At 39.8% G+C, this 23,937-nt stretch overlaps 1 protein-coding gene across 2 annotated transcripts in view; it reads right to left on the bottom strand.

The window, feature by feature from the left end:
- The window catches only part of sema3b (sema domain, immunoglobulin domain (Ig), short basic domain, secreted, (semaphorin) 3B), a 166,029-nt gene that overhangs the window by 50,151 nt on the left and 91,941 nt on the right, over positions 1 to 23,937 (bottom strand). The window contains exons 1-2 of one of the 2 annotated variants that reach the window (XM_041798959.1): positions 20,894 to 21,648; positions 4,616 to 5,079 (exon numbers count right to left, since the gene is read on the bottom strand). In XM_041798959.1, the coding sequence (XP_041654893.1) occupies positions 4,616 to 4,793 (178 nt within the window). In that variant the 5' untranslated portion in view covers positions 4,794 to 5,079; positions 20,894 to 21,648. Of the gene's footprint in view, positions 1 to 4,615; positions 5,080 to 20,893; positions 21,649 to 23,937 lie in introns of those variants that run through there. The other variant, XM_041798958.1, reaches the window with a different exon arrangement.

Here is a 23,937-nt window from a genome sequence, read left to right on the forward strand (position 1 = left end):
TTAATGATATTTTTGTATGACCTGCTAGGATTAGTCAGTCTATTTTATAAAGTATGAAGCACTGTTTGTTCATGTTCGACCTTTCATTGTGAATTAACAACTAAATCTGTGTTCTTATGTTGGGATAAAAGCCTCTTCCTGTTGCATAACAACATGCAAACTCTCACTAGCCTCTTTAAATCTCCGTGAAGTGCTAAACAGACAGTACTTTATTCGTTGCCATTATTTGTGTCTTTATAATTTTTTTATGAATTGAATACAATGAATGCATAACAGTGACCTCAAAGGGCCTCAAAAACATCCCCAGCTTTATCAGAGTCTTAAGATCTGTATCAGACTGTTGGCTGTGGGGCTGAAAGCCATGAGGATGATAAAGAAGATTGCCTCTTAATATCAATATTCACATTTCTGTGCCTTCCAGTCAGTGACTTGCAAACAGGAAGGAAAAAAAATCAGCCACAACACAGTTAGCTGTGGATGGAAAAATCAAATGTCTTTGTTGTTTCCAAACTGGTTAAAACAAATCCTGGGGGAGCAGTGCTGAGGAAAATCGTGGTTGTTTTTTTCTAAACTTCCACAACAATAGTTACCCAAAGGCAGTGGAAAACACTGTGTTCTTAACAAAAGGAGGGACTACATCCTTCCCTGCTGATTTAGCATTAAACAAGCGCTTTAGAGAACAAGATTAAGGCTTTCTTGGACTAAAAATCAAAATGGCTTTATTAGTCTGCTGTTGTTCTTATGGGGATTTATAAATAACTTTAATTAAGACTGACGCCACCCATCAGTCGCCTGCATGACATCAGGACTTTAGGTCTACTATTATTTCTATTGTGCCTCTTTGAGCAAATGTGTTTTTTCTTCTGTTCCACCAAACTGAGCTGACAGGATCTCTGGGAATAAGACACTTGCTGCAGTATCACAGTATCCAATTCTTCACAGACATGCATTTTTTAAGTCCCTGACATGAGTAATGGAAAAGAGTAAAGATACTTTTATTGTACGGTGTGGCTGTATGGAGAAAAAATAAATGGTGCTATTTTTAGAACTTCAAAAGTGGTTTAAAAATAGCTTTTTCATCCCGGTGAGGGCTGCAGGAACAGGAGTTGTACAAGTTGTGGTCACATTGCATGGATATGCATCATTTACCTTTTCCGTCACTTTATATATGGCGTTTGTAAAATTAGCAAAGAAAGATGTGGAAACCAAATACATGCTGTTAATCTTGTAAAACTCATACTGCTCATGGTTCAATAGTTCAATGTGGTCTTAAGCTTGGATCATACTTCTGTGTCATCTCCACTCTGTAGCAGCATACGCCATTGTGAGCACTACATATGTGTTTGCAGGTTTGCTCTGCATTACTTTACATAGTAAGCAGTGCAAAATTCCATCCTTAAAGATTTATAACATTATTACAGTTTCATATATATTTGGGTATTTTCCATTTTTTCTTTGTGTTATGTGATCAATAGGGATGATCTTTTCTCCTCATTGCTCTGCAATGGTCACACCATGCATTAAGAACAAGAACTTGATGGTGTAACATTGTTTTGTATCAGGTGTGCCATACAGCCCAGCCAGTGAGCAGATTTAATCTGACCTGCAAGCAATGTGTTTTGGGGAGACTGTGCATTTTAGAAAAGCTACATGATATTTTCATAAATAAAAGAAAAAAAAATAGGAGTAAAATACTGGCACAAAGATCAGTCACGTCATGACACTGCTTATCTTGGCAGGTCAAATGAAGCAAAACTGGCACACAAATGAAGAACCGTTTGGAAGCTGAAAGGGTTAGGGTTAGACCGAACACCAACCCTCCTCTCTGTTAGCTGAGCAAAATGATCCAATGACCAAAAAGAGCCTAAATTCCCATCCCTATTTCACAGCAGGCTACTACCACCCACATGTTAACAATGTATACATTAAAATGATAATATTTCACATTTATAGGGTTATAAAGTCTTCTTTATCTGTATTATTTATCTGTACTCTCATTTAGAATTCAAAACAAAGTATAAAATGTTCAAATGACACAGGACTCATGACTGGTAATGATTTTAAATACAACCTGTTAGCTTGATTATGTTCTCATGACTATCATGCTGGTTTGAAATGCTAAAATTTGCATTTCATAAGGCTAATAAGAATGATAGGCAGACCAGCTGACTGTAGTGTTGAAGCTTAAGAGATGAAACTGCTGAACATGGTTCACACTCAAGAGCTTTAAAAACTTGAACAACTAATTAATGAGAGACACACGCACGGTAACAGATTTAAAGTCCCTGTAGAGTCATTAACAAAACCTTTATTTTAGGTTGGCTGTATGACAAGCTACAGTGTTATGAGCCACCAGGGCAAATTTCAGTCATGAAAACATCTCATAAGTTTATCAAGTTAAGCTTCAAATCATGAAAAATTAGTCAGTAAAATCTGCTCCATGATAGTGTGGGCGTGTCGGTAGAATGAGCTGAAGCCACGCCCACTAACGAGAAATGCAGTCCTCTTAGATTTTAAAAAATGTTTCCGATCAGAGCACAGCTGTTTGGCTGTGTGCCAGAGCAGAGAGACAGAAGTTGGGGATTAAATTTACTGTTTTCTGGTACAAATCTCTCTGTTATGATACTTTTAATGACTCATAGGCCACTGTAGCTGATAGATTTGGGAAATTTAGCTCATAATGAACAAAACACAGCATGTAGCTTGCGGTTAACTTTCAATAAAGACAGTGACATCAGCTAACAACAAACTGGACTGAAATGAACTGCTCTGTGATTTTATATCATTGTTGCAGTAGGGGGGCGGAGTAATTCCCCGTCAAGACTGGCTTCTTTTTTTGCCCTGCTCAAATTAGCCCAGCCTGGAAAGATGTGAACAACTTTCTAACCATCTAAATTGAAATTTCAGTGACACATACATCTCAGTGTTTTCACATGTTTACCGCAACCTTATTCCAACATATCTTGTGTGTGAGTCACAAAATTTGGATGTCACTTTACAGGGACTTTAATAGTTTTGTTTTTGTAGTGAGGTGCAGATTTCCAACACAGCATACCACACACTTCACACAGCCATTCAATAACAACCAGAGTCTTGATTGTCAAAACTCAAAATTTTGTGTGGTCAAATGAGACTTTGTCACAAACAAGCTAGATGTGACTGGCTGTTAGCTAACTGCTAAGCACATGGCAGTAACAATTTTAGCCCTTGTCAGTTTGATTGTGTTATATTTACACAAGAGAGTAAATACACTTGTATTGCTGTCACAAATCAACAAGCTGATCTTCCATTTATTCTGTGCATTGACAATGGCTGGGTTTGTTGTGCTTCCTCCTTCATTCAGTGTGCCTCCTGATTGGCCATTGCTTCATTTCATGTGATCCAACAAGTGCATGCTCGGCTATCCTTAGTGTTCCCACCACACAACAGGATTTTTTTTTTTTCCACCTAAAGACTATTTTTGGGGCTTAATGCCATTATGCAGATGACAGCTGAAGAGAGACAGGAAATTTGAGGAGAGAGAGTGGGGAAAGACATGCACTAAACAATACAAAACCTAGGAACTGATTTCGCAAACAGTACTTTGAGGACTCCAGACTCTCTGTTCTACCAGCTGAGCTATACTGGAATACTACAACAGGACTTCTTATTGTAGGTATTCAACATGTTTGATATTTTTATGATTTCAAGTCAGATCAGCTCTGATCGTCTTCCAGGCTGATTGGAATGGAGACGATCCCTCTAAACACGCCTCACACCACAGGAAAATCCAGCCAGATAATCCTTGGAACCATCATATAACCAGGCCTTAGCTTAGTTTTGTCAGAGAGAGGGGAATCTGACCTAAAATCTGTATGATTATCTTATAGTGCATACCATGCTTTAGCTGCTTTGTGGCTTTAGAGTTGATTCAGTTCCAAGAGTATGTCAAAGAGTTTCAAGTTGGTGGCCACCAATGCTGAAAATGGCCCTCATATAACTTGGCTTTATTACAAATGACAATGTTAGATAAGATATGAAAGACGAGCCACCAGCTGCAGAGACTGCTGCTGTTCCCACTGAAAGCTCCATAAAATCAGGCCATTTCAGTGATGTATGCAGTCATTAGTACCTCTTTAAGTCCCTCGTGGTCCATCTAAAGCTAAACATTCTGCTGTCTTTCTAACCAGAACCATATGTTTCATGTTACCTTCAGACTAAATTAAAGGGAGCGCATATCTCAGCTGGGCAGACGGCCTTCAGCGAGTATCACGTCCTTGGTGAGTTAGTTCGGGCTGTAATTGCTGGCTATCAATGATGGAACACGTCCCTGGTTTCTGTGGTTTTGCTGGGCACTGAGCTGCCTGCTTCTAACTCACAAAGCTGGATATGGAACACAAAGCCGTACCACGGCGTGTTTAAACTGTGCGTGCACTGTTTGTGTATAGTCACAGCAACCACAAATTAGTGCTGGCTACTGATCAGAACCAATTACAGTGAAAAAGATGTGGCAGAAACTCGTATGACAAGCACAGAGAGTGAGTGGATGAAAAATACATCATGTGTAGTGAAAGAGACAAAACTCAGGTGTAAACTTGCACCAACAAACCACAAAATGTGAAAAAAATCTGATTACCTTTGTATGAGAGCTTCATTCGTGGTGAGGAGGAGGAAGAGGAGGATGACGAGGAAGATGAGGAGGAGGAAGTGCGGGACGATGTGCTGGAGGAGGCATGGGCGGTAGCCAGACCGAGCAGGAACAGCGAGCTGCAGGTGACCATCATGGCCGCCATCATCATCATCATGGTCATCATGTTGGCACACTTTTCTCTCAAACGCTGATGTTCAAATTTCCGTTGTCCAAGCTAATTTAGGTTCCACGGTGATTTAATGCCAGTGATTTCCTCGGACTAGTTCAGGCTCAAACCCAACACAGATTCTCCCCCCTTGTTGGCCTAAAAAGCTTCACTCTCCTCCAGTGAAATTCCTAATTTCCGCTGTAATCTCTGTATTGTATTGTCCGTCTTGGTGCAGAGCTCGCTTTCACTTTACCTATTGCATCCGAGATAGGACGAAAACCTCACACATGAGCACAGAGACCTAAAAATAGAGACAGAAAAAGGAGAGGATTTAGAAATGGACACTAATTGCATAAGTGTACTTTTGCTAGTGATGCCACTGCACACAGAAAGACACACATACACTAATACACTGGTGTCTGAGGTATATTTAGAAAGAGTCAGATGGATCCCCCTGCCAGGCTGTGTTAATGCCAGCCCCCATTATGACAACAACACTATAATCTCTCCACATTACAGTAGGACTTGAAACAGTGTCCAAAACTCACGCACAGACTACAGTGTTGAAGTCTGTTTGTGTGCGATAGAGATATGCCCACTGCCAAGCCAAGCACAATCTCTCTGTGTTAGCTGCTCTGCCAACTCAGAGTGGCTTTCCCCTCTCTCTCTCTCTCTCTCTGGCTCACTCACACTGTCTCTCGCCCTCTCCACACTGGCACTGGGCTCTCTTCATTGTAAGGACTAATGAGCCGACAGTGACGCTGATGGATGTATGAATGGATGAGTGCATTGGTGCTCAACAGAAAGTCACTTGTGAGTGAATTCAGCAACACAAAGACTTTTTATGTACTGAGATTTGGTGTCAAAATTGAATTACAAAGCATCAGAGGAATAAAATTATGTTATTCAAAGCTTTAAAACATGATTTCAAAAGCATGATCCATGCTAAAAAAAACTTATCAAAAAATTGAAAGACTTCAGCCTAGATAATGAATGAAAGATGAAACAGTTTGTTCTCACTGTGATGGAAAACAATAACCAAAACTGCAGGCCACACACTAAATCCCTATTCACATATAAAAACCTGCCTAAAACTTTCATATAGAGTGGCCCAAATTGAATTGGGTTGAGCTTGGGTTCCCATACCTCCTCTTAGGCCCAAGGGGAGCCAAAGACATCCTATCAGATGTTGCAGTACAACACAATTTTATCCGAGTTGTTGACTGTATTACTAAAAATAACTTTGGATGTATTAACGAAATGTCAAGTCTATCCACCTCAAGCCTGTAAATACGGTTAAGGAGCTCGGCTCAAATAGGGCATGGGCTCAGGTACACCAAAAAAAACATGATTCTAGGCCTTAGTAATAGTTAAGCTTTATTTTGGGGTAAAGTTTAAGTAAATTAAATCAAATCAAGTGTAATTTAATCATTATTGCTGAACAAAATGTAAATATGCTTTATATAAACTCAGTTAAAACAAACTCAGTAAACTTAAAGACCCTGTAATGTGAAAATGAATTTGCTCGTGACATCATGAGCCCACATATTAGCCCCGCCCAAATCAAACCAAGCCAGGAAAGAGGGGAAAAACTTTCAGTCCAAATCCAGAATTCACTTTCATGTAGATCTCAGTGTTTTCACGTGTTTACAGCAACCATATTCCAACATATCTAGTGTGTTAAGACAAAAATTTTGGATTAAACTTTCCAGGGTCTTTAACAGATTTTTGAGTAAAGTGTAACTAAATTACATCAAACTAAATGTCATTCAGTAATAATAACTAAACCCAATGGAAATATGCTTTGCATATGTTAATTAAAACAGTTTAAGTAAACTCTATGTGATGGTTCGGTCTAACTTTCTCTGAAAGGTGGCTGTGCACATGTGTGATAGTACAGGTAACATCACCTCTGGGCTGATGCAGTGCAGTGAAATCAGTTCTAAATAAAGTTTGAATTCAGTGTTCGTGTTTGATTTGAAAGGACAATAAAGTTTCAGTAATCATGCAGAAATCTTGCTTGAGATTATTATGAGACAAAAATAAGCAGAAATTCATTTATTTTAAATATTTATGTGCCATTAAGATTCCCAGATAGTACAATTGTGCAGCCCTGTTTTTCACCCAAGCAGATGCGACCACCTTTAAAAAACCTCAAACTAAAGAAAATTTAGTCAAGATTATTTTTTTAAACCAAGAAATTAGCTCCTTGCTAAGTTTTGTTACAAGAGGAGAGTGAGGCCTAAAATCCAGCTGATGGTAAAAAATGAGATCTGATGTTTTGGTGAATGGTGGCCATGCTGTTTATATAAAATGGATCTCTATAAACTTAGCTGAGCAATTGGGTCAAATTTTAAGTGACAGATTTGTTATTGTTTGGGAGAAGTACCCAATAACTTCGGGCCTGGGTTGCGAGCGTGTTGTTGTAAACCACAGCAAAACCACAGACGAGCGCTGGAATGAGGTCACTGGTTTGTGAGCGTACATCTATATAAGCGCTGTGTAGTAAAGAGTGTGCCTGACACACACCTCTCTTTCAGAACTTTGGACTCTGCGGTCAGCTGCAACAATAAAGCCTTTGAGTAGAAAGCCTCCTTTATTATATTACACCTCGCAGTTGGCACTTGGTCAGTGACAGGCTGCCAGTCTGCTTTTCCTCCTTTCAATCTTTTCTCTTTCTCTAGTTCCTAACAATCACCTCTACTGTCCTTTATCTGCCTCTCTTCTCGTTTGTGTCTCAGACTCCATTCAGCTGTACACTACACTGCATCCATCACTGGGCAATATCCTATACATGCCTACGACAGTTCATTAAATTCCCTTAAATTCTTCATGGACATGGAGACAGCACATGGCCAAACTGAAGTCTTATTCTGGTATTTGTACTCCACAAAGGTTCACCAAAAATATTATTCCTGCAGCTGATTTTTGGCTCTGATTGGTCCACCTGTACAATCTTGGGAGTAGCTGAATGCATGCAGAGATATTTGGGCAGCACCCAGGTTGCATTTCTGGTTTTTAAGCACAACAAATTGCTCCAACTTAAGACTTTCTGTGTCATTACAGGGCTTTGATGCAGTTGCCTACCAGGAGGCTTAATTAAATTTAGGTAAAGAAATCCCTAGACCAGTAGTTCCCACCATTTTCCCGAACTTTCCTTAGATACAAGTTGGGGAACTAACACCCTCAATGCCCTACAAAGAAAAACTAGATTATGATTGTCCTATCTCAGACAGAAAATCTTTGCACAAAAAAACAAACAAACAAACAAACAAACAAACAAACAAAAAAAACACCTGCATTCACTAAAAGGAAAATATTTTTTTTTTTGCAAAAAAATGCATTATGTAAATAAACTGGCATTTAGATGTTAAAATATGAAAATGAATTCACATTTGCTATACATGATTAGGATTGGAGTTAATGACCCAAACATTTTCTGTTTCATACTCTTAAATATATACAATGACTTAAAATGGCCTTAAATGGAAAAGTGGGATATTTTATTTTAAAGGGGGACCTGAGGGTTAATACTGTGTAGTTATTATAAATGTTTCCTATGGTCGCCACCACAACTGTGACAAGAGTCAAGTGCAATATTGTAAGGAAAGGATTTGACTAGTGATGGGAATTTTGGCTCTTTTATGTGATCAGTATCATTTGGTTCAGCTCAGAAAGAAGAGCTGGCTCTTTCGGCTCCCAAATGGCTCGTCATTTGGGTGCCAGTTATACTCATTTGACAACCAGATTTAGCAATGTCATGACATATAATTAATATTTGTTCTGGTATTTTAGTTCAATTGTGATCAGTTTTTTGAATTGATGAAAATATCATGCTATAATTTTTTTTTTTTAATATACTTTGCTGTCCCCCCAAAACCCCCTGTGGGTCAAATGAAATCTGCTTACTGGCTGGGCTGTGTGAAACACCTTATATAGCTAATGTTGTACCATCAAGCTTGTGTCCCTAATGCAAGATGTGCATGTAGAAAAGATCATTCCTGCTAATCAATCACATATCACACAAACAACATACTTAAAAAAAAAAAAAAAAGTGCTATAATGATATAAAATGACTCTCAAATGGGATCCGGCTTTTCTCATTCACATAAAAGAGTCGGCTCTTTGAAACGGCTCGTTCACAAATGACCCATCAGTAGATTTGACTTGCATTCTTTTTGTCTTTGATTTTTTCTGTAAAATAGAGCACAAGCCAGGAAAGCCAGCTGATGACGCTGACCATCCGTCACATTTGTTTAAATTAAATTAATGTTGGCTCCATAGACTGTAAAAAGAATTGGACAAACTCTGTGTAATGTCAACCATCTGCTTACAATAGGTGGACTCAAACAGCTTTTGAAGGCAATCCGTAGCAGGCTCCACACTGAAATCGTGGTCTCAACCAAATTTTGGATCAACCTAACTGCCAGCCCACTTAGCTCGATTTCCTGTCAGCTAGCTAGCATTCTGGTTGACAGAAACGTAGCTTCTGCCTGTTGAGCTATCTGTCAATCAAATGAGACGTGTCAATCGGTGCGCAGTGAGGTTTTTTCCTAAATATAATCTAAACCATTGTGGTACAAAAATATTCACACCCCAGACAGTCAGAGGACTTGAAGACATTAGCTAATGAGACACGTTTGTTTTTTGGAACCAGGCTGTAAACCGGTTTATTTCTAGTGTAAAAGACAGGTTTTTAACGGGTGTTCAGACGGGACTTCCAGTGTTCCTGCAGCCAGCCTCAAGTGGATCGCCGTATAGCAATTTTTTGCACTTCTGCATTGGTTTCATTTTTTCAGGACTGGAGGTTGCCGCTTGGTTGGATCGCAGGAGTGTCTGGGAGATCTCGTGTCTGTGGAAACTGTTACTACAGAAAGCGGGTGTGTGATATTACACTGTGGGCAAATCATAGTGTGTTCTTTCAGAGGATTGTAAAGTCTGTATTGCATGTATCTGTCTTCATATCTGAGGTCTAACAGGTTCCTGAGATCAGTCTAGATTTAAAAATGGCCTAGTGTGTAGCCAGTCTTAAGTAGGTGATTGGTAACAGACTGGTCTTGTTCTGCTGTCTATGATGAGAATGACTGGAGTGTTTCTTTACTGCCCCAATCATATTTGCCATCTTAACCTGGGGGAATTTCCACATAAGGCTCAATTTTTTCTTGTGAATTTCAAGCTAAAGACATGCAGTATTTCACTTGATCTCGTTTTCTCTTTATCCTGAGCTGCTGCACTCCTGAGAAATCTGACGATGAACTTTATCTGTATTTTGAAATAAGAATCTACACTGGAACTCTCTCCCTTCACACATGCACAGAAACATCCACACACAGGCCCGTCAAGGCTGTTGGCACAGAGTTTTATGAATAATGGAGCTATTGAGGCGTGGAGACAGGAGAGCTCTCATAAGCTCACAGCTCCCAGGCCACAACACAACAGGACAGAGCTGAACAGGAACATAAACTCCCACATACCCTGCAGTATGTAAACACACTCACATACACTCATGAATGGACAAAAGCGCACATGCAACACAGTGTTTCAAATGGGCACAAAGAGGCGTTGTATGAGGGGGGAATTGTCTGGGACACTTTACAGCTCTGGCCTGCAGAGCTCAGGTGTGAAGTAAAAAAGAAATCAAAGCATGTAATATTCATTATCCAGTTGTGTGTTTGTGTATATGAGGCATAGAGAGTGTGTATCTGTGCTCAATGCTGCAAAGAGGCTGCAGTGTTTCAAGGAAAAGGACGTCAGCACTCACATCAGCTGCAGCTCCTTTACACACATGCACCACACAAATACACACACTTAATGTCACAGTCTGTGGGAGTGACAGGGACCGCACCAAAGCCCTTACACTCTAGCCAGCTGCTATAAAAGGAGCAGCAAGTCCCATTGTTCCCTTGGGTCTCCCCAAGCTTTGTGAGTGTGTCTCTGAGAGTGTGTGTTTGTGGGACTTTAAAACAAAAGTTAAGTGGAATAGTGTTAGGTAATACTTTAAAATTTGCTGTGTAACTAAAGGCCAGTTAAAATACAGTAAAATTATCAAAGTCACTGCATACCAAATAAATATTTGTAGAGTGGTTAACTAGACAAAAAATTGTTTGACTGCTTTGAAAAAGAGAGTGAATGAGTACGTATGAGTTAGTGTTGATTATCTATCAATGGGAATGATAACTGTGAGTTAACCAAGGAGCAAATTAACAACTAACAGCTGATTACTGGGGAACAAGTGAGTGATTAACTGACAGTTAACCAGGGAACAAATACGTATCTTCATGGTAGTTGACTAGGGAACATTTGTAAAACTACCAAAAAGATAACTGGGGAATAAATAATAGAAAATAACTGACATTTAACAAGGAAACATAAAAAAACTAATCATAAAGACTAACAGGGCACAAATCAGCATCCAGTTAACCAGGGAACAAACAACTAACTGGGACGATTACTGGGGAACAAACTTGTAACTAACAGATAATCCATCCAGCCATCTTTTTCCACTTATCCGGGGTCAGTTTGTGGTGGCAGCAGGCAAAGTGAATCAACCCAGACATCCCTCTTCCAAGCAACATTTTCCAGTTCCAGTTCCTGGGGGTTTCCGAGGTGCTCCCAGGCCAGATGGAATATATAATCCCTAGTGTTGTAGTACTTGAGAACGGTCTTGGCCTTGAAAACAGTCTCAAGACCACATTTTGAATGTCTTGGTTTTGTCTTGGACTCAAGAGCATTTTCACCCGGTCTTGTCTCGGTCTTGGACTGGCCGGACTCAGGAATGTTCATCAAGACCGGTGGAGACCAGCACTGATCTGTGATTCTTTGACTTCATTAGTTGCAGAGTTGCAGACACCTTGTTTTGATCTGTCAGATTTGTTAAAAAGAAAACTAAAATTAAAGAGAGAATGCTCTTTAAAGGGATACTTCAACATTTTGGCAAATTTCGTCCACTTCCATAATTCCTATAGTCTTAGTAATAGGTTCATTACCTTCAGTTGTTGGTGCAAGCTGTTTTTAGATCGCCGCTGCTGAGTATGTACCTGCTGTGCCAACTCAATGTAAGCAGACAGTATTCCGGCTTTCCCTCATCAAACTCATCAAATACACAATCCAACAACTCCAAAACGCTCTCGTGGACAAGTTGTGACCTGTACATTCACCACACTATGAAATAATCATGGAACATTATGAGACGGAGATGTTTTAAAGTTAAATTCAAAGCCAGAACTACACTCCAGACATGGCTGCTGCACTGTGTCACTCCGCCACGTGGTTTACTCAAGAAATAGTTCCAACTATTTGCTTCATGCGTCGTAATGTTACATAATTATACGTTAAGTATAACGTTAGGTATAGGAATGAATGAATACATAACTGCTACTTATCCAGGCAGCAAATGGGAAACTAACTGTGAATGTTCCTGAAATGAGTAACCAGGGAACAAATCAGCAATTTACTGCTAATGAACCAGGGAACTAATGAATTACCAACTGGTTGTTAACCTGGCAACAGATGAGTACCAAACCTCAGCATCTTAACTAGCCCAGCGGTCAACGTCCAGGCCTTACAAGAGTATTGTAAGACCAGAAGGACCAAGGAGGGAAAGACTCTGATTTTCATCTGCATGCTCAGTTACTGGGACTGCCACTCTCAGCATGGCAGTCAGTCAATAACTGGAGGTAGGTGAACTGCTCTACAGCTTCTGTGCTCTCAATGTTCACGGGCACAGATCTGATGGCGTTATCCAAGGCATCCCCAAAAGCCTGGATCTTTGGTTTGGCCCAGGAGACGTGCATTCCCAACGCAAGTTAAGAGCCCCCACAAGGACATCTACAGTCCTCGCAAGGATCACAGCATCATCAGCCATGTCCAGATCTGGACATCGCCAAATGACAAACAGTTCACGGCTCAAGCTACCCGCCTCATCATCTAGTCCATACAGGTACCGAAGGGTGTAGGGGCAAAGACGTACCTCTGCCTTACCCCAGAATCAACTGCTAAACATAGTTAGCCAGGAAAAGAAAAAGTAACTTAATACTTATTAAAAAGGAAACTAAAGAGTAACTATCTGCCGGTAATCTATATTAAATTAAGCATTATTACAAGACAATGAATGATTAACCAACTGTTAGTTTATCACCACAAACTGCTAACTAATTGCCATCTACTTAAACTGGCATACTTACAAGGCAAATGATGAGTAACTTACCACCCATTAACAAGTGGTTAACTTGTAATTCAGTCACCATTTGTTCCCTAAAAAACTTCAACAGCACGTTATCTGACAATTATTTTTATCTTTGGTTATCTTTTAGTGCCAAATAGATCAAAGGGGATTGTAAAAATGACATTTTAAATGTTAACAAGCACAGTTAGTTGGCACTTATTTACTCATTCATTATCCAGCTATGGCAGCTTTTTTGTACTTATTATAAAGTGTTACTCATTACTGCCTCTTGTACATCCTGGTCTCATGTCAGAGCCCTGAGCGTGTGCAGGAGCACATGTACTCATCTACAAACTCCTGCTTCTCAGCACTTAGATCTGCCAACACACAAACACAGAAACACACACATACACAAGCTCCTCACATACTCCATAATGCATCTTAATAAAAAAGCCATTGGGCCCGCTGACACTTGCATTCAGTTCAGCTTCAATAGACACAGAGCAGCGGTATGCCAAGAGGGAGTGGATTAAAAATAAAGACAGAGAGGGAGATTCTTTAGAATATGTGTGTGTGAATGTGGAGGGGAGGGGGGCAACCATACTGTCAAAAACCAGCCTAAATAGACCGGCACAGACAAAGAGGCTCGCCTCTAGGGTGAGACACGCTGTTCAGAAAGAGGTTAGAGTGCAACCCTACTTTACAGTACATCAAAACAAATGGGTGGATCTGAACAGTTTAACCTCTAACCTTTCTCTACCACATGTTACAGCGAGAAAAAGAGGAGAGGAGGTAACAGAGGGGAGTAAATGTCAAAAATAAAGCTGTTAACTAATGGGGCAAGGAGGATTAAAAGGGCACGATGGAGAAGCAAAAAGGGTTAATTAGGTGGGAGAAGGAGAAAAAAGGGAAAGAAGGAGATAGTAGTGAGAGGCTTAAAACAGGAAAAATTTGGGGTTGAACTCTACATGAAGCATGGAGAAAGGTGAAAGGAGTTTTAGAAGTCAGTAAAAGAAGAGAAATAGAGAAAGAGAAGCAGAAGTGGAGGAAAAAGATGTAGAAGAGTTGGAGGGAGAAAAAGAGAAAGGGACGGAGCAATTTACAGACATTAGAGGACCTCAACCTCGTCCCACTGAAAAGGGGGAATGCGACGGAGGGAGGGATGGAGAAGAAAATGAGCAAAGAGAAAGGTGGGGGAGAGAAAGAAGCCAATTGTTTCGCCTACAGGGAGAAAAGAGTTTCCCTGGCCTGCGACCAACAAGTCTAAGCCTCCCCTGCGACGGATGAAATGAAAGCAGGGAGGGATGGATGGAGGGGAAAAAGAGGAAGAATGGTTAGTGAAGAGGAGGGAGGGCTTTGGCTTTACAGAGCAAATGACTGAAACAGCAGGTTACTGGTGGCTTTTGAACCAGTTTGTCTGACAGGAGGGAGAGATGGGGGCAAGAGAAGGGTGAAGAATGAGGGGATGCTGGGGAATAAGATATGCAAAAATGCAAATATGGTTTTTACTTGGATTCTTTGAGTTATTTTCAGTGTTTTTCAGCATAACCATGTAAAGTTATTGGATAAGAAACATTAAAAAGTGTTCTCCGGGTGTTAAGGTACGAAGTAGTCTGGCTACAGTTTAGGCATTTTTAGGACCAATTTTGGGCCCCCAACAATCAACAATTCAAAGTTATTTGCAACCAGTAATTTGTCCAAACAAGTGTCAAAGAGAGTGACTTCAGTATTTTTACTTTCCTGCTTCCAACCACCTGAGTCGGAGCCTCCTTGATCTGGAATTGTTGACATCAAACATGATTGATATTTACAGTCATATAGCAGTGGTTCTCAACTGGTCAAACATCAGAACCCACCAGTTTCTCCTTAACAACAAATCACAACCCAAATGTCTTACATTTTGCAAATATAACCAAATATTTTTAACTAAAAATGTGGCTGTTTGATTTGAAATGGACCAAAAGATATAATGGAAAAAGGGATGGAGACACATCCTTCAAAATAAAAAAAAAGCCCATCATAGATTTTTTTTCCACATATTTTTTCAGGCACACATCTGCGACCTACAAAAAATGGCTTTGGGACCCATTATTGGGTCTCAACCCACCAGTTGAGAACCACTGATATGTTGTATTGTAGTATTCCAGCAACAGTCAATAAAGAGAATGCAGATCAGGAAGTGTCACCAATCAGATGAGCACTGTTACAACTTACAAACATGCCCGAGAATGTAAACACACATGTGCCAAAAGCCAAAGGAAATACTCATAGCTTTTGCTCACATGACCAGTGAGGAAGCCTTCAAGGCAAAAAGGCGCAGGACAGTAGAAGCTATTGAGATCTGTATGGAGCTGTGTCTCAAAATGATGCCTGTTTACAGCACCTGACAGCTGCAGAAAAACAGAGATATTAATATGAACCATGGACCCTTACACACCCTGGACACTATTTAATTCAATAATATCACAACAGTCTAGACCAGATCACTCTACTCCACTGATGTTTACATGCAGGTGTGTCTACAATAGTGGAGAATTCTTCCTGCAAAGCTACTGGGATGAAAGTCAGACAGTTTAAGCATTTTCAATGCATTGAGGTCAATAATGCTGCTTTTTAGGAGGTGAAAGGAAAGAAACTCCTCATCATAAAGGCATCAGTGAGTACCACTTAGCTACCAGCTGTGTTACTTAATGTTAGTATGAGGATCACTGCCAGCTGTTTGTCGGTGTTGTAATGCTAGTTAAGATCAAGACAGTCACTTCCACTAAGGTTAACGCAACGTTTGATGGCTGGATCAGGGAAAGTCTGATTGGGCACCACAGAAGGAACAGAGGACCATGTGTTATTTCTCAGATTGGGTTCTTTGTCTTCATATCAGTTAGTGAATCCCAAGCTGTTTTCATCAGGGCTCCCTAATCGTTTCTAAAAAAAGTCCAGAATCATCACATAACCATCGTCACCTAGACTTAGAGGAGACATTGCAGTGAACTGTGGCTATCCAAACACTGTTTTCATTTCAGTTTCTCATACATTTTTGACCCTACAGTCATAAATTTACGACTTAAAAAAACTAGAATTTTTTTAGCATAAAACGTCAACTTTTTAAACCGTAATGGTTATTTTTTTTAATGTAAAAAAAAAAAAATACATTGTCGAACATTATGTTTCTAATGATCATTTTGAAAAAAAAAAAAAAAAAATGCACATCTAATTTTGATGTCAGAGCAGACAGGTCCCAGGGCCCCAAGGGGAGCCAGGACTCCAGGTTAGGAACCAACAAGTTGGTGCATCCAGTTAAACAAGTGTCTTCCATAAAAGAACAAAAGAAACTGTCTAAAACTCATATGTGGCAACCAAGACCGTCAGCTTCTCTATGGTGCACAGCAGTAAGAGGCCCCTCTAACTCACCAGGGGCGTATTTATGAGTATGTGAGGTCCATTTACTGCTATAAATTGAAAAAGAAGACAAGTCATTGGAACAACATGGTTGCATTGATACCTCAACAAGACTGAGGATGTCAATCATCCTCCGTGTTTTTTTTTTTTATTTCTGAAGCCATGTTGGTGAGGTGGTGTGTGGTCTTGCAGTAGGGCTGAATCATCTAGTGTAAGCGTTTGAAGGATTATTTTGTTGAAATTAAAAAAACATTGCCTGGAGTGAAGCCAGTCTTATTTGCATAGTACATGTGGAACCTGCGAGAGGCCAGTCCAGTGATTTCGTGACTAAAATAATCAGTCACATACGGTTCCTTTGGGTATTTATTGTTATACAGTATAAACAAGTAAAGATTTCAAAATAGGAATTTTGAATGATCCATTGTTGGAAGATGAGAGAGAGCAGAGGAAGGAGAAGTAATAAAGAGGAGCAGAGAAAGAGACAGCATGGATGAAATAGAGCCAGGTTGGACACAGCTAGTCAACAATAAAATAGAAAATGACATCATTGACTTGATAATTTTTAATTTTCATCACACAATAATGAGTTAAAAGATGGCATTCTTGTAGCGCTGAATCATTTTGATGGAATAAAACACATCTGAAGTGGATTGGGAATACAGGCTCTAGTTTCTTGCCACTGATGGTTCTAATTCAGGCCATTACAGCTACTAAATCAAGTTAATAAATCATCAAGAATCAGTCCATCTGGGGACAATCTGATTTGATCCCAACAAGGTAAACTATTCAAGAGAGGCCTGCATTTAGAGTAGAGGTGGTGGGGTTAGAATAACAGCATTGTCCATGTTAAAGGGAGGTTTTATTTAATACTTTATGTGACGTCTGAGGACTGAGTTTTTCTAAACTGTTGTCACTGCAGCGCTGTATGAGAGCACGCGTGCAGAGAGCATTCAAGAAGTTGGAAAAGTTGACGTTTTGACTCAGCCTGGATAAAAATCTTCTTGGCTTGAGGCTCTGATTGCTTCATTTCCAGAATATAAAACACATGAAAACAGTAGAGGCTTAAATGTGAGGAGAAGTGAGAGAGGGAGCAGGTGCTGCAGGGCAACATGGCTGCACGTCATCAAGCTGCGGACCTTAACAAGAAAAATCTTGAAACAGCAAATCTAAAATAAGAACAGCTCCTGGAAAGATGACCATGACAATGTTATTGATCATAAGGAATGCATTCTGTAGCTTTTGCAGAATAGAGAGTAGAGCTGGGGCTGGGTTTCTTCTTATTTGTTTACTGGCCACCATCAGGGAGACAGCATTTTAAAAGTGCAGGATTATACAACTTTGTCACATATGATGCATGTAAAGCTGTACATTTTGGACATCTGAGTGAAAACTGAACATGAAAGAGAGGTTAAAACAGTTATTTCCAGCCACATGAGAAGCTAAAGCTCAGTCACATGAAGGTTCAAGAAAAGAATTCAAATCAGTCTCTATATCCATTGTGCAATGTGGCTTAAGAGTACAGTGGCAGGTCTGGAAACAGAGTTCCAGGAGCCTCTGGAAGTTTTTACACATGTAACAAGTGGTGAAGTAAAGCAGCTAAAAGCCAAAAGTGACTCGCAGTCTTTATAGGATTTGAGGAGAACAAAGTAAGAAGGAGAAAGTGAGACGATCCAGGACTGCTCCTGAAAGACTCCGGGTGAATGAAGGAGCCAAGGAGGCTGCAGCACTCTGCCGGTCTCTGGGACTCAGCCATCTGGCCCTGTCTTGAATGGAAAGTTTCCCAGCCTGCAAACTCGTGGCTGTCATTTGTTCATTTTGGTAGTATTAGCCCAATGGCATTTGATAAGGATTAATAAAGGGAGGAAATTTTGACGGCTTGACCTGTTTGGCTGGACTCCATAATGCAGAAAGATTAGCAGGCTGTGATCGGACCAGTTTGCTTTGGGAATGACCTTCTACATCCAAAAGAAGATATAAACACTCCCTGAGAGCTGCCTCACTAGATGAGACATCAAACCTGTTGCCTGGTGTAACTAACTCTTTAATGATACACTAAAGGAGCCACTGAGGCGAGGTCAGCCTGCTGCTAGCTGGTAGCTGGCCATTAGGAGCAGCAGTAAGTCAGGACCTGACAGAGCAGCCTCTGGTCTCCTGACTGGAGCAACTCCAAGCGGCTCTCTGAGGGAAGACAACTCACTCGGCCCTCCTTAAAGAAGAAACAGAGCTGCTCTCTGAGGGTGAAGCCACATGTCATCAGCATGACTTGTAAGAAGAGATTTGGTTTGGTAAAGGCTCAGAAATAGCAGCGCTGCACGGGATCAAGTCACAAACTCAGCAGGCCAAGAAAAATATGAACTTTAAAGCTGAACAGCAGTTATTATTTCATAAAGTGTGCCAAATGTGGGAATACACAGATGCACAAATGTGCAATTTGACTGTGTATAACAACCAGGAAGGCTTCGATAGCGCTGTTTTCAGACCAAGCACTTACATTTGGGTTCTCACTGACTCTGAGTACAAATGTGCATTCTTAGCACCATTACAGCTTTAAGCATTTTGAAAGTTTGTTTGATTTTATCAGATGTCTCTCACCCTTCCTCTTGACAGTTTAGCAATGCATAGTTTGCAGTCTTTTTTACTATTTAGGGTAAAATTTCCCCTTCAACTTCACCTCCCTGCTCAAAGAATGAGAGGCTGTTAATCTTTATGTTGACCTGGGGTCAATTTTGACCAGTTTGCAAAAGCTTTTTAAATGATAAATAAGTAATCATTTGACCAAACTCCCTAAAAATAACATGTATGGTTCCCTACAACACCCTCAGCTAATACCCAGTAATGTCCAGTTCTTACTATAATATAAGAGGGTGTTATAAAAATGAAAAGCAGTTGTCTTGGGAGGTCAAAGATGACAAAGGGGTGCTATGACCATTGCTGTTGTCAAAGTAATTAATAATTTCTGCAAAATTTGACTCTAAACGAGATGTAGCTTCAAAAACATGTTATCAATGGAGTAAAGTTGGCTGAAAAGCTCTTACGAAAAAAAAAGGGGGGTTAATTACACATAAAGAGGCAAACCAGACATGGTCAGATTCAACACTTCAAGCCCAAAGCTATTTTTTTAACCATTTTGTCTGGTCTGGACTTATTGTCTTAAAAAGCTTGTAGAACATTGACCCTGTGGTGCACAGTCAAGCTTTATACGTCCATTTGTTTAAGACAACCTGGGCTTTAAAATCATTTGTGCTGTGGTTTGTTTGTTTATTTGTTTGTTTATTTATTTCGATCCACCATTAGATACAGCAAATATGCAGCTATTCTTCCTGGGGTCCTCATATTACATTTTCAAACAATATAATGGTGGTAATGTCACTTTAACTTTTTAAAAGTTATGGGGCTACAAAGGGGAAAAAATGAAAACAAAAATTAAAATTCAAAGAGTTTTTTTTTTTTTTTTTTTTTTTGAAAACTTGTTCTTTTGTCTCTTGTGGACCAAAAAGGGAAAAAATATCATTCTGTGACAAAAAGTTTTCAAATTAATTGCAGATTTACAACAAAAAAGGTCCTTGCATGTTTAAGTTTTATTTGTGCTGTTGTTCAAAGCAGTGCCTGTCTGCAGTGACAAAGAGGGACACATCACAGCCTCTCTGTGTCTCTTGCTCTCCATTATGAGCTATTAGGGCCATCTTCTCCAAGATATACATGTGCAAATATGGCACAATGACAGAACAGTCTGATGTTAACCTAAATATTTAAAAACGTGCCAAAAACGGAACAATCTAATGTAAATAAGACATACTGACCATAATATAGAATAAAAAGTGTCAAACAAGCACTGATTCTTTTGTGTGAATGAAAAGAAGCTAGCAAAAATGATGCAACACAGACTTTGGTGTCACTTTATGGCAGTGATTCTCAACCTGGGGGTCAGGACCCCTTTGGGGTCATGAGACACTGAGGAGGGGAACAGTTTCAAATTGTATATTTTACCTATTTTACCCATCTTTATAAAAATATATGCATGAAATGAGTTGAATGTAAAATTAGAAACATGGTCATTCAGTGAGATTTATCAAATTAATGTTTTAAAAAATCCTTCAAATGTATGTCTGCACATGAGTGTTCATGAATGTGCACTGCTGTGCTGAACTATGCTTCAACCACCCTCAGGTATGGGGGGTGGGGGGTGGGGTCTCAGGCACCTTTATTTGGGGATCATGGGCTAAAAAAGTTTGAGAGCTCCGGCTTTATGCTATCACTGAAAACAGTGAGACCACACAGGGACAACAAACACTTAGTTCAAATGAAAAAAAAACCGCAAGGGTTAAATGGTGATATCTTACCAGTCAAAGTATGATTACTTGGGGTGAGCATTGATACTGGTATCAATATCAGTGCACCCTTTTTTATAACTTTGTAATCCAAAGGTTTTTGTGCTATGTCAACAACTTTAGATCTTCAGTATTCAAAAAATAAAACATTTAAAGAAAATCAAGATATTTTAGTGGTGCAATGCTCCTGATTAAACCTAACTGGACTTTATTCAGAATAAACTCACCTGTCCATCTGTTTCCATGGGGAACCAAATCCCATCAGAGTTCAGGAAACTCTGGGTCGGGATCAGCGTCCACCTGAGCCTGACATGCCTCTAATAGCCGGGGCTGATTCCACAGTTAGAGTGCTGCTTTATCCTTTTATAACTCTCATAGTCCGTCCATTTCAGTAGAAATAAACACTGAGACAAAACCCTCTTGGTTATGTTCACAAAGTTCTGTATGCACACCTGTATGCAGTCACTGGGCTATTTTTTGTGCCTGCAAAACACCCTGTTCCTAAAGCTGTGCATTTCTGAATTAAATGAAAAAGTGAAGAGAAGTTCCTCAGTTCCTCCCGGTGAAAACTGCTGATGCTGATGTTTAAAATGTGTTATTCCATAAATAAGCTGGTCTAAAAAATACCAAGTATGAAGAAGGTAAAGCTCTTGTAAAAACAGAATTTGAAAATTTTGAGTAATTCCAGGATTGGGAATGGTGCCAGGATGGCAGAAAGAGAGCAACAGTAGCGTCCCGCTTAGGTTCAAAAAAGTCAGTAAGTCTTCCAAAAAGTCCAGAGAAGCAGCAGCCGGTGCGTGACTTAAAAAGCAGCGCAGTGAGAGCTGAGTATTCCCCTGTCTGCAGTCAGCTCTCACTGATGAACAGCTACACCACTCAGAAAAACACACACACATAAAAGTCTGCTTAACACACACACACGCCAGGAGTTCACACACACATGCAGAGGTTTTTCATAGGAGCAGAGCGGAGTGGAAGTGCTCAGAGGGAGAGCAGGCAGGAATAATGGACTTAATTCAAGAGGGGGAGAAAGAAAGAGAGAGAGAGGGAGGGGTTGAAGGGAGGAGGTAGGGGTGGGAGGTGAGAAGAGGGGAGTGGAAAGGGGCAGGGACGTGCACTGTGCTCTTCTAATGTGTGAGCTACTGTATATCTGCATCAGTATCCTGATCAAATGTTCTCTTCTTCACAACCATCAATGGGATCAGTGACTCTAATTAACATCTGCTGAGACTATTAGGGCTTTCTACAGCGGCACAGACTCACAATGCAGACTTGTGACTCGTCCTCTGGTCAGATTAAAGAGCACATTCATTCTATCTAGTTTATTTAGTCTAACCAGCATGAGATACAGAAGTAATGTTTGTCTGCCACCGCCCACATACTTTTTCTGTTGTAGTTGTCCCTCAGTGCTTAGGTAAGTAACCCCATATATATGTTTGTTGTTTCTAAAAACTCACACGATATTAGGCAAGACCTCTAAGGGTTTGAGTAAAGTTCTGCTTTTTTTCAAATGATTCTTCTTTATTGTGTTTTGCTGCTTTGGCTTGAAATGTGGGCCACATTACTCAACACTGCCCCCGTGCCGCCAAGATAGTCAGGCTGCAGACACCAGGCACCTGCTCTGCAGACCACTGCTGTCAGACACCACCGCTGTCAGGAAGAATGCATCCAAAAACTTTCAGACACCAAAAGTTATCTCATTGAGCCTACGTTATTTTTAACCATCAGTCTTTCATGAACTCAATGTCTGAAAACTCTTGTAAAACATCAATGCTGGGGCTGAGTGGTTCAAATCTGGCCCGTTGCCAGATGTTTGCTGCATGTCTCTCCCCATTCTCATCCCTCTTTCCAAGTCCATCCACTGTCCTCTTCTTTCTAATAAAGGCATAAAAGGCCCTTAAAAGAAAAAAAAAAAACACCACTGTTGTGGTGCACAGTCAAGCTCTAAACATATTTTTTAAAGACAACCTGGGCTTTAAGAATTGATGGGACTATAAAGATAGAAAAATGTAGAAATTAAAACTCAAAGATTTTTTCGTGTGACACACAGTAAACAATAATTACTAAGGCTTTTATTGCAAAGGATATTCTCCTATCTCCTATATTTCTTACAAAAATGTAAGAAATAACCATTCTGTAAGTCTGTAACTAATGAAAAGATAAAGCCACCAAGTTGTCTCAAAACAAAGTCCAATGGGATTGCTGCTTTGACCCATTTCCATAAACCACTCTGGAATGTGGCTCAAAACGATACAGGACTCACCAGCCAAAGAAACATGGCCATAAAACAAAGTGTCTGAGTCAGCATTTAATTCTGCTGTATTTTAACCTAAGGACAGAAAAACTTCGAGTAGTAAGATGGTTCAAAAAGTGCTGTACCAGTACAAATCCATTTACCAGTTCACCCAGTCTCATCACTCAGCCCTCAGTATCAGGAGCTAGATCGTTAACACATAATTCCTGTCATTCCCACATCACTGCGTCTTCATTGGCTTTCAGCTTCAGTTAACATTTCATACAGAGTCTACCTGTGCATTTTATTATAGGTGGTTTTATTGTCACATAAAGGTAGGAAATTGACTGACACATTCCTCAAGGGGCTTCTATGTACTCATTATAGGTGTCTATAAAATGAGGTATTTGTATTTAAAATTACAAATAGTAGGACTGTTGAAAGATAACAGTTTTCAATCATGATTCATCCCAGAGTTTCTGTAGTTGATCGCAATTAATTGCATCTTTTAATCATATCTTATAATGTCACTGTTATGCATTTAGAACTATTTTGGGTTTTTTGGATTTTTCTCTGCTGGCTTAAACTAAAAGTATTGATTCCTACCAGGATACGGACCTGCCTTTAAAGAGATATCGAAGATTTTAATATGAACTTCGACCCAGAAAAAAGAACTTTTGGTGGATAAAAAAAAAAAAAAAAAAAAAAAAAAGCTGTCTGAAAAGCACTAAGCTGTCTGTGAGTTTTTCTTAATGAAATGAGACTTTAAGGAGTAGAGGTGGACTTACTCTACACCACTGTGACTGAAACACTGTAGTGGCATAGGGTTAGGATTAAGGCAAACCAAAATGTGCGAAAAGGGAAAATCATCATACGATTTATCATGATACATGAAAGAGCCAATGAAAAGATACTAACATAGCAAATGTAGCTTATGTAGCTCCATTTGCTGTGTAAACTACATAGATAACAGTGCAATGTGGCTAAAATAGCTAAAGAAGCTAATGTATATCTATACTAACAAAGGTAATGTTAGCT

This window comes from Cheilinus undulatus, linkage group 11 (assembly GCF_018320785.1).
Source record: "Cheilinus undulatus linkage group 11, ASM1832078v1, whole genome shotgun sequence".
Lineage (NCBI taxonomy): Eukaryota > Metazoa > Chordata > Actinopteri > Labriformes > Labridae > Cheilinus > Cheilinus undulatus.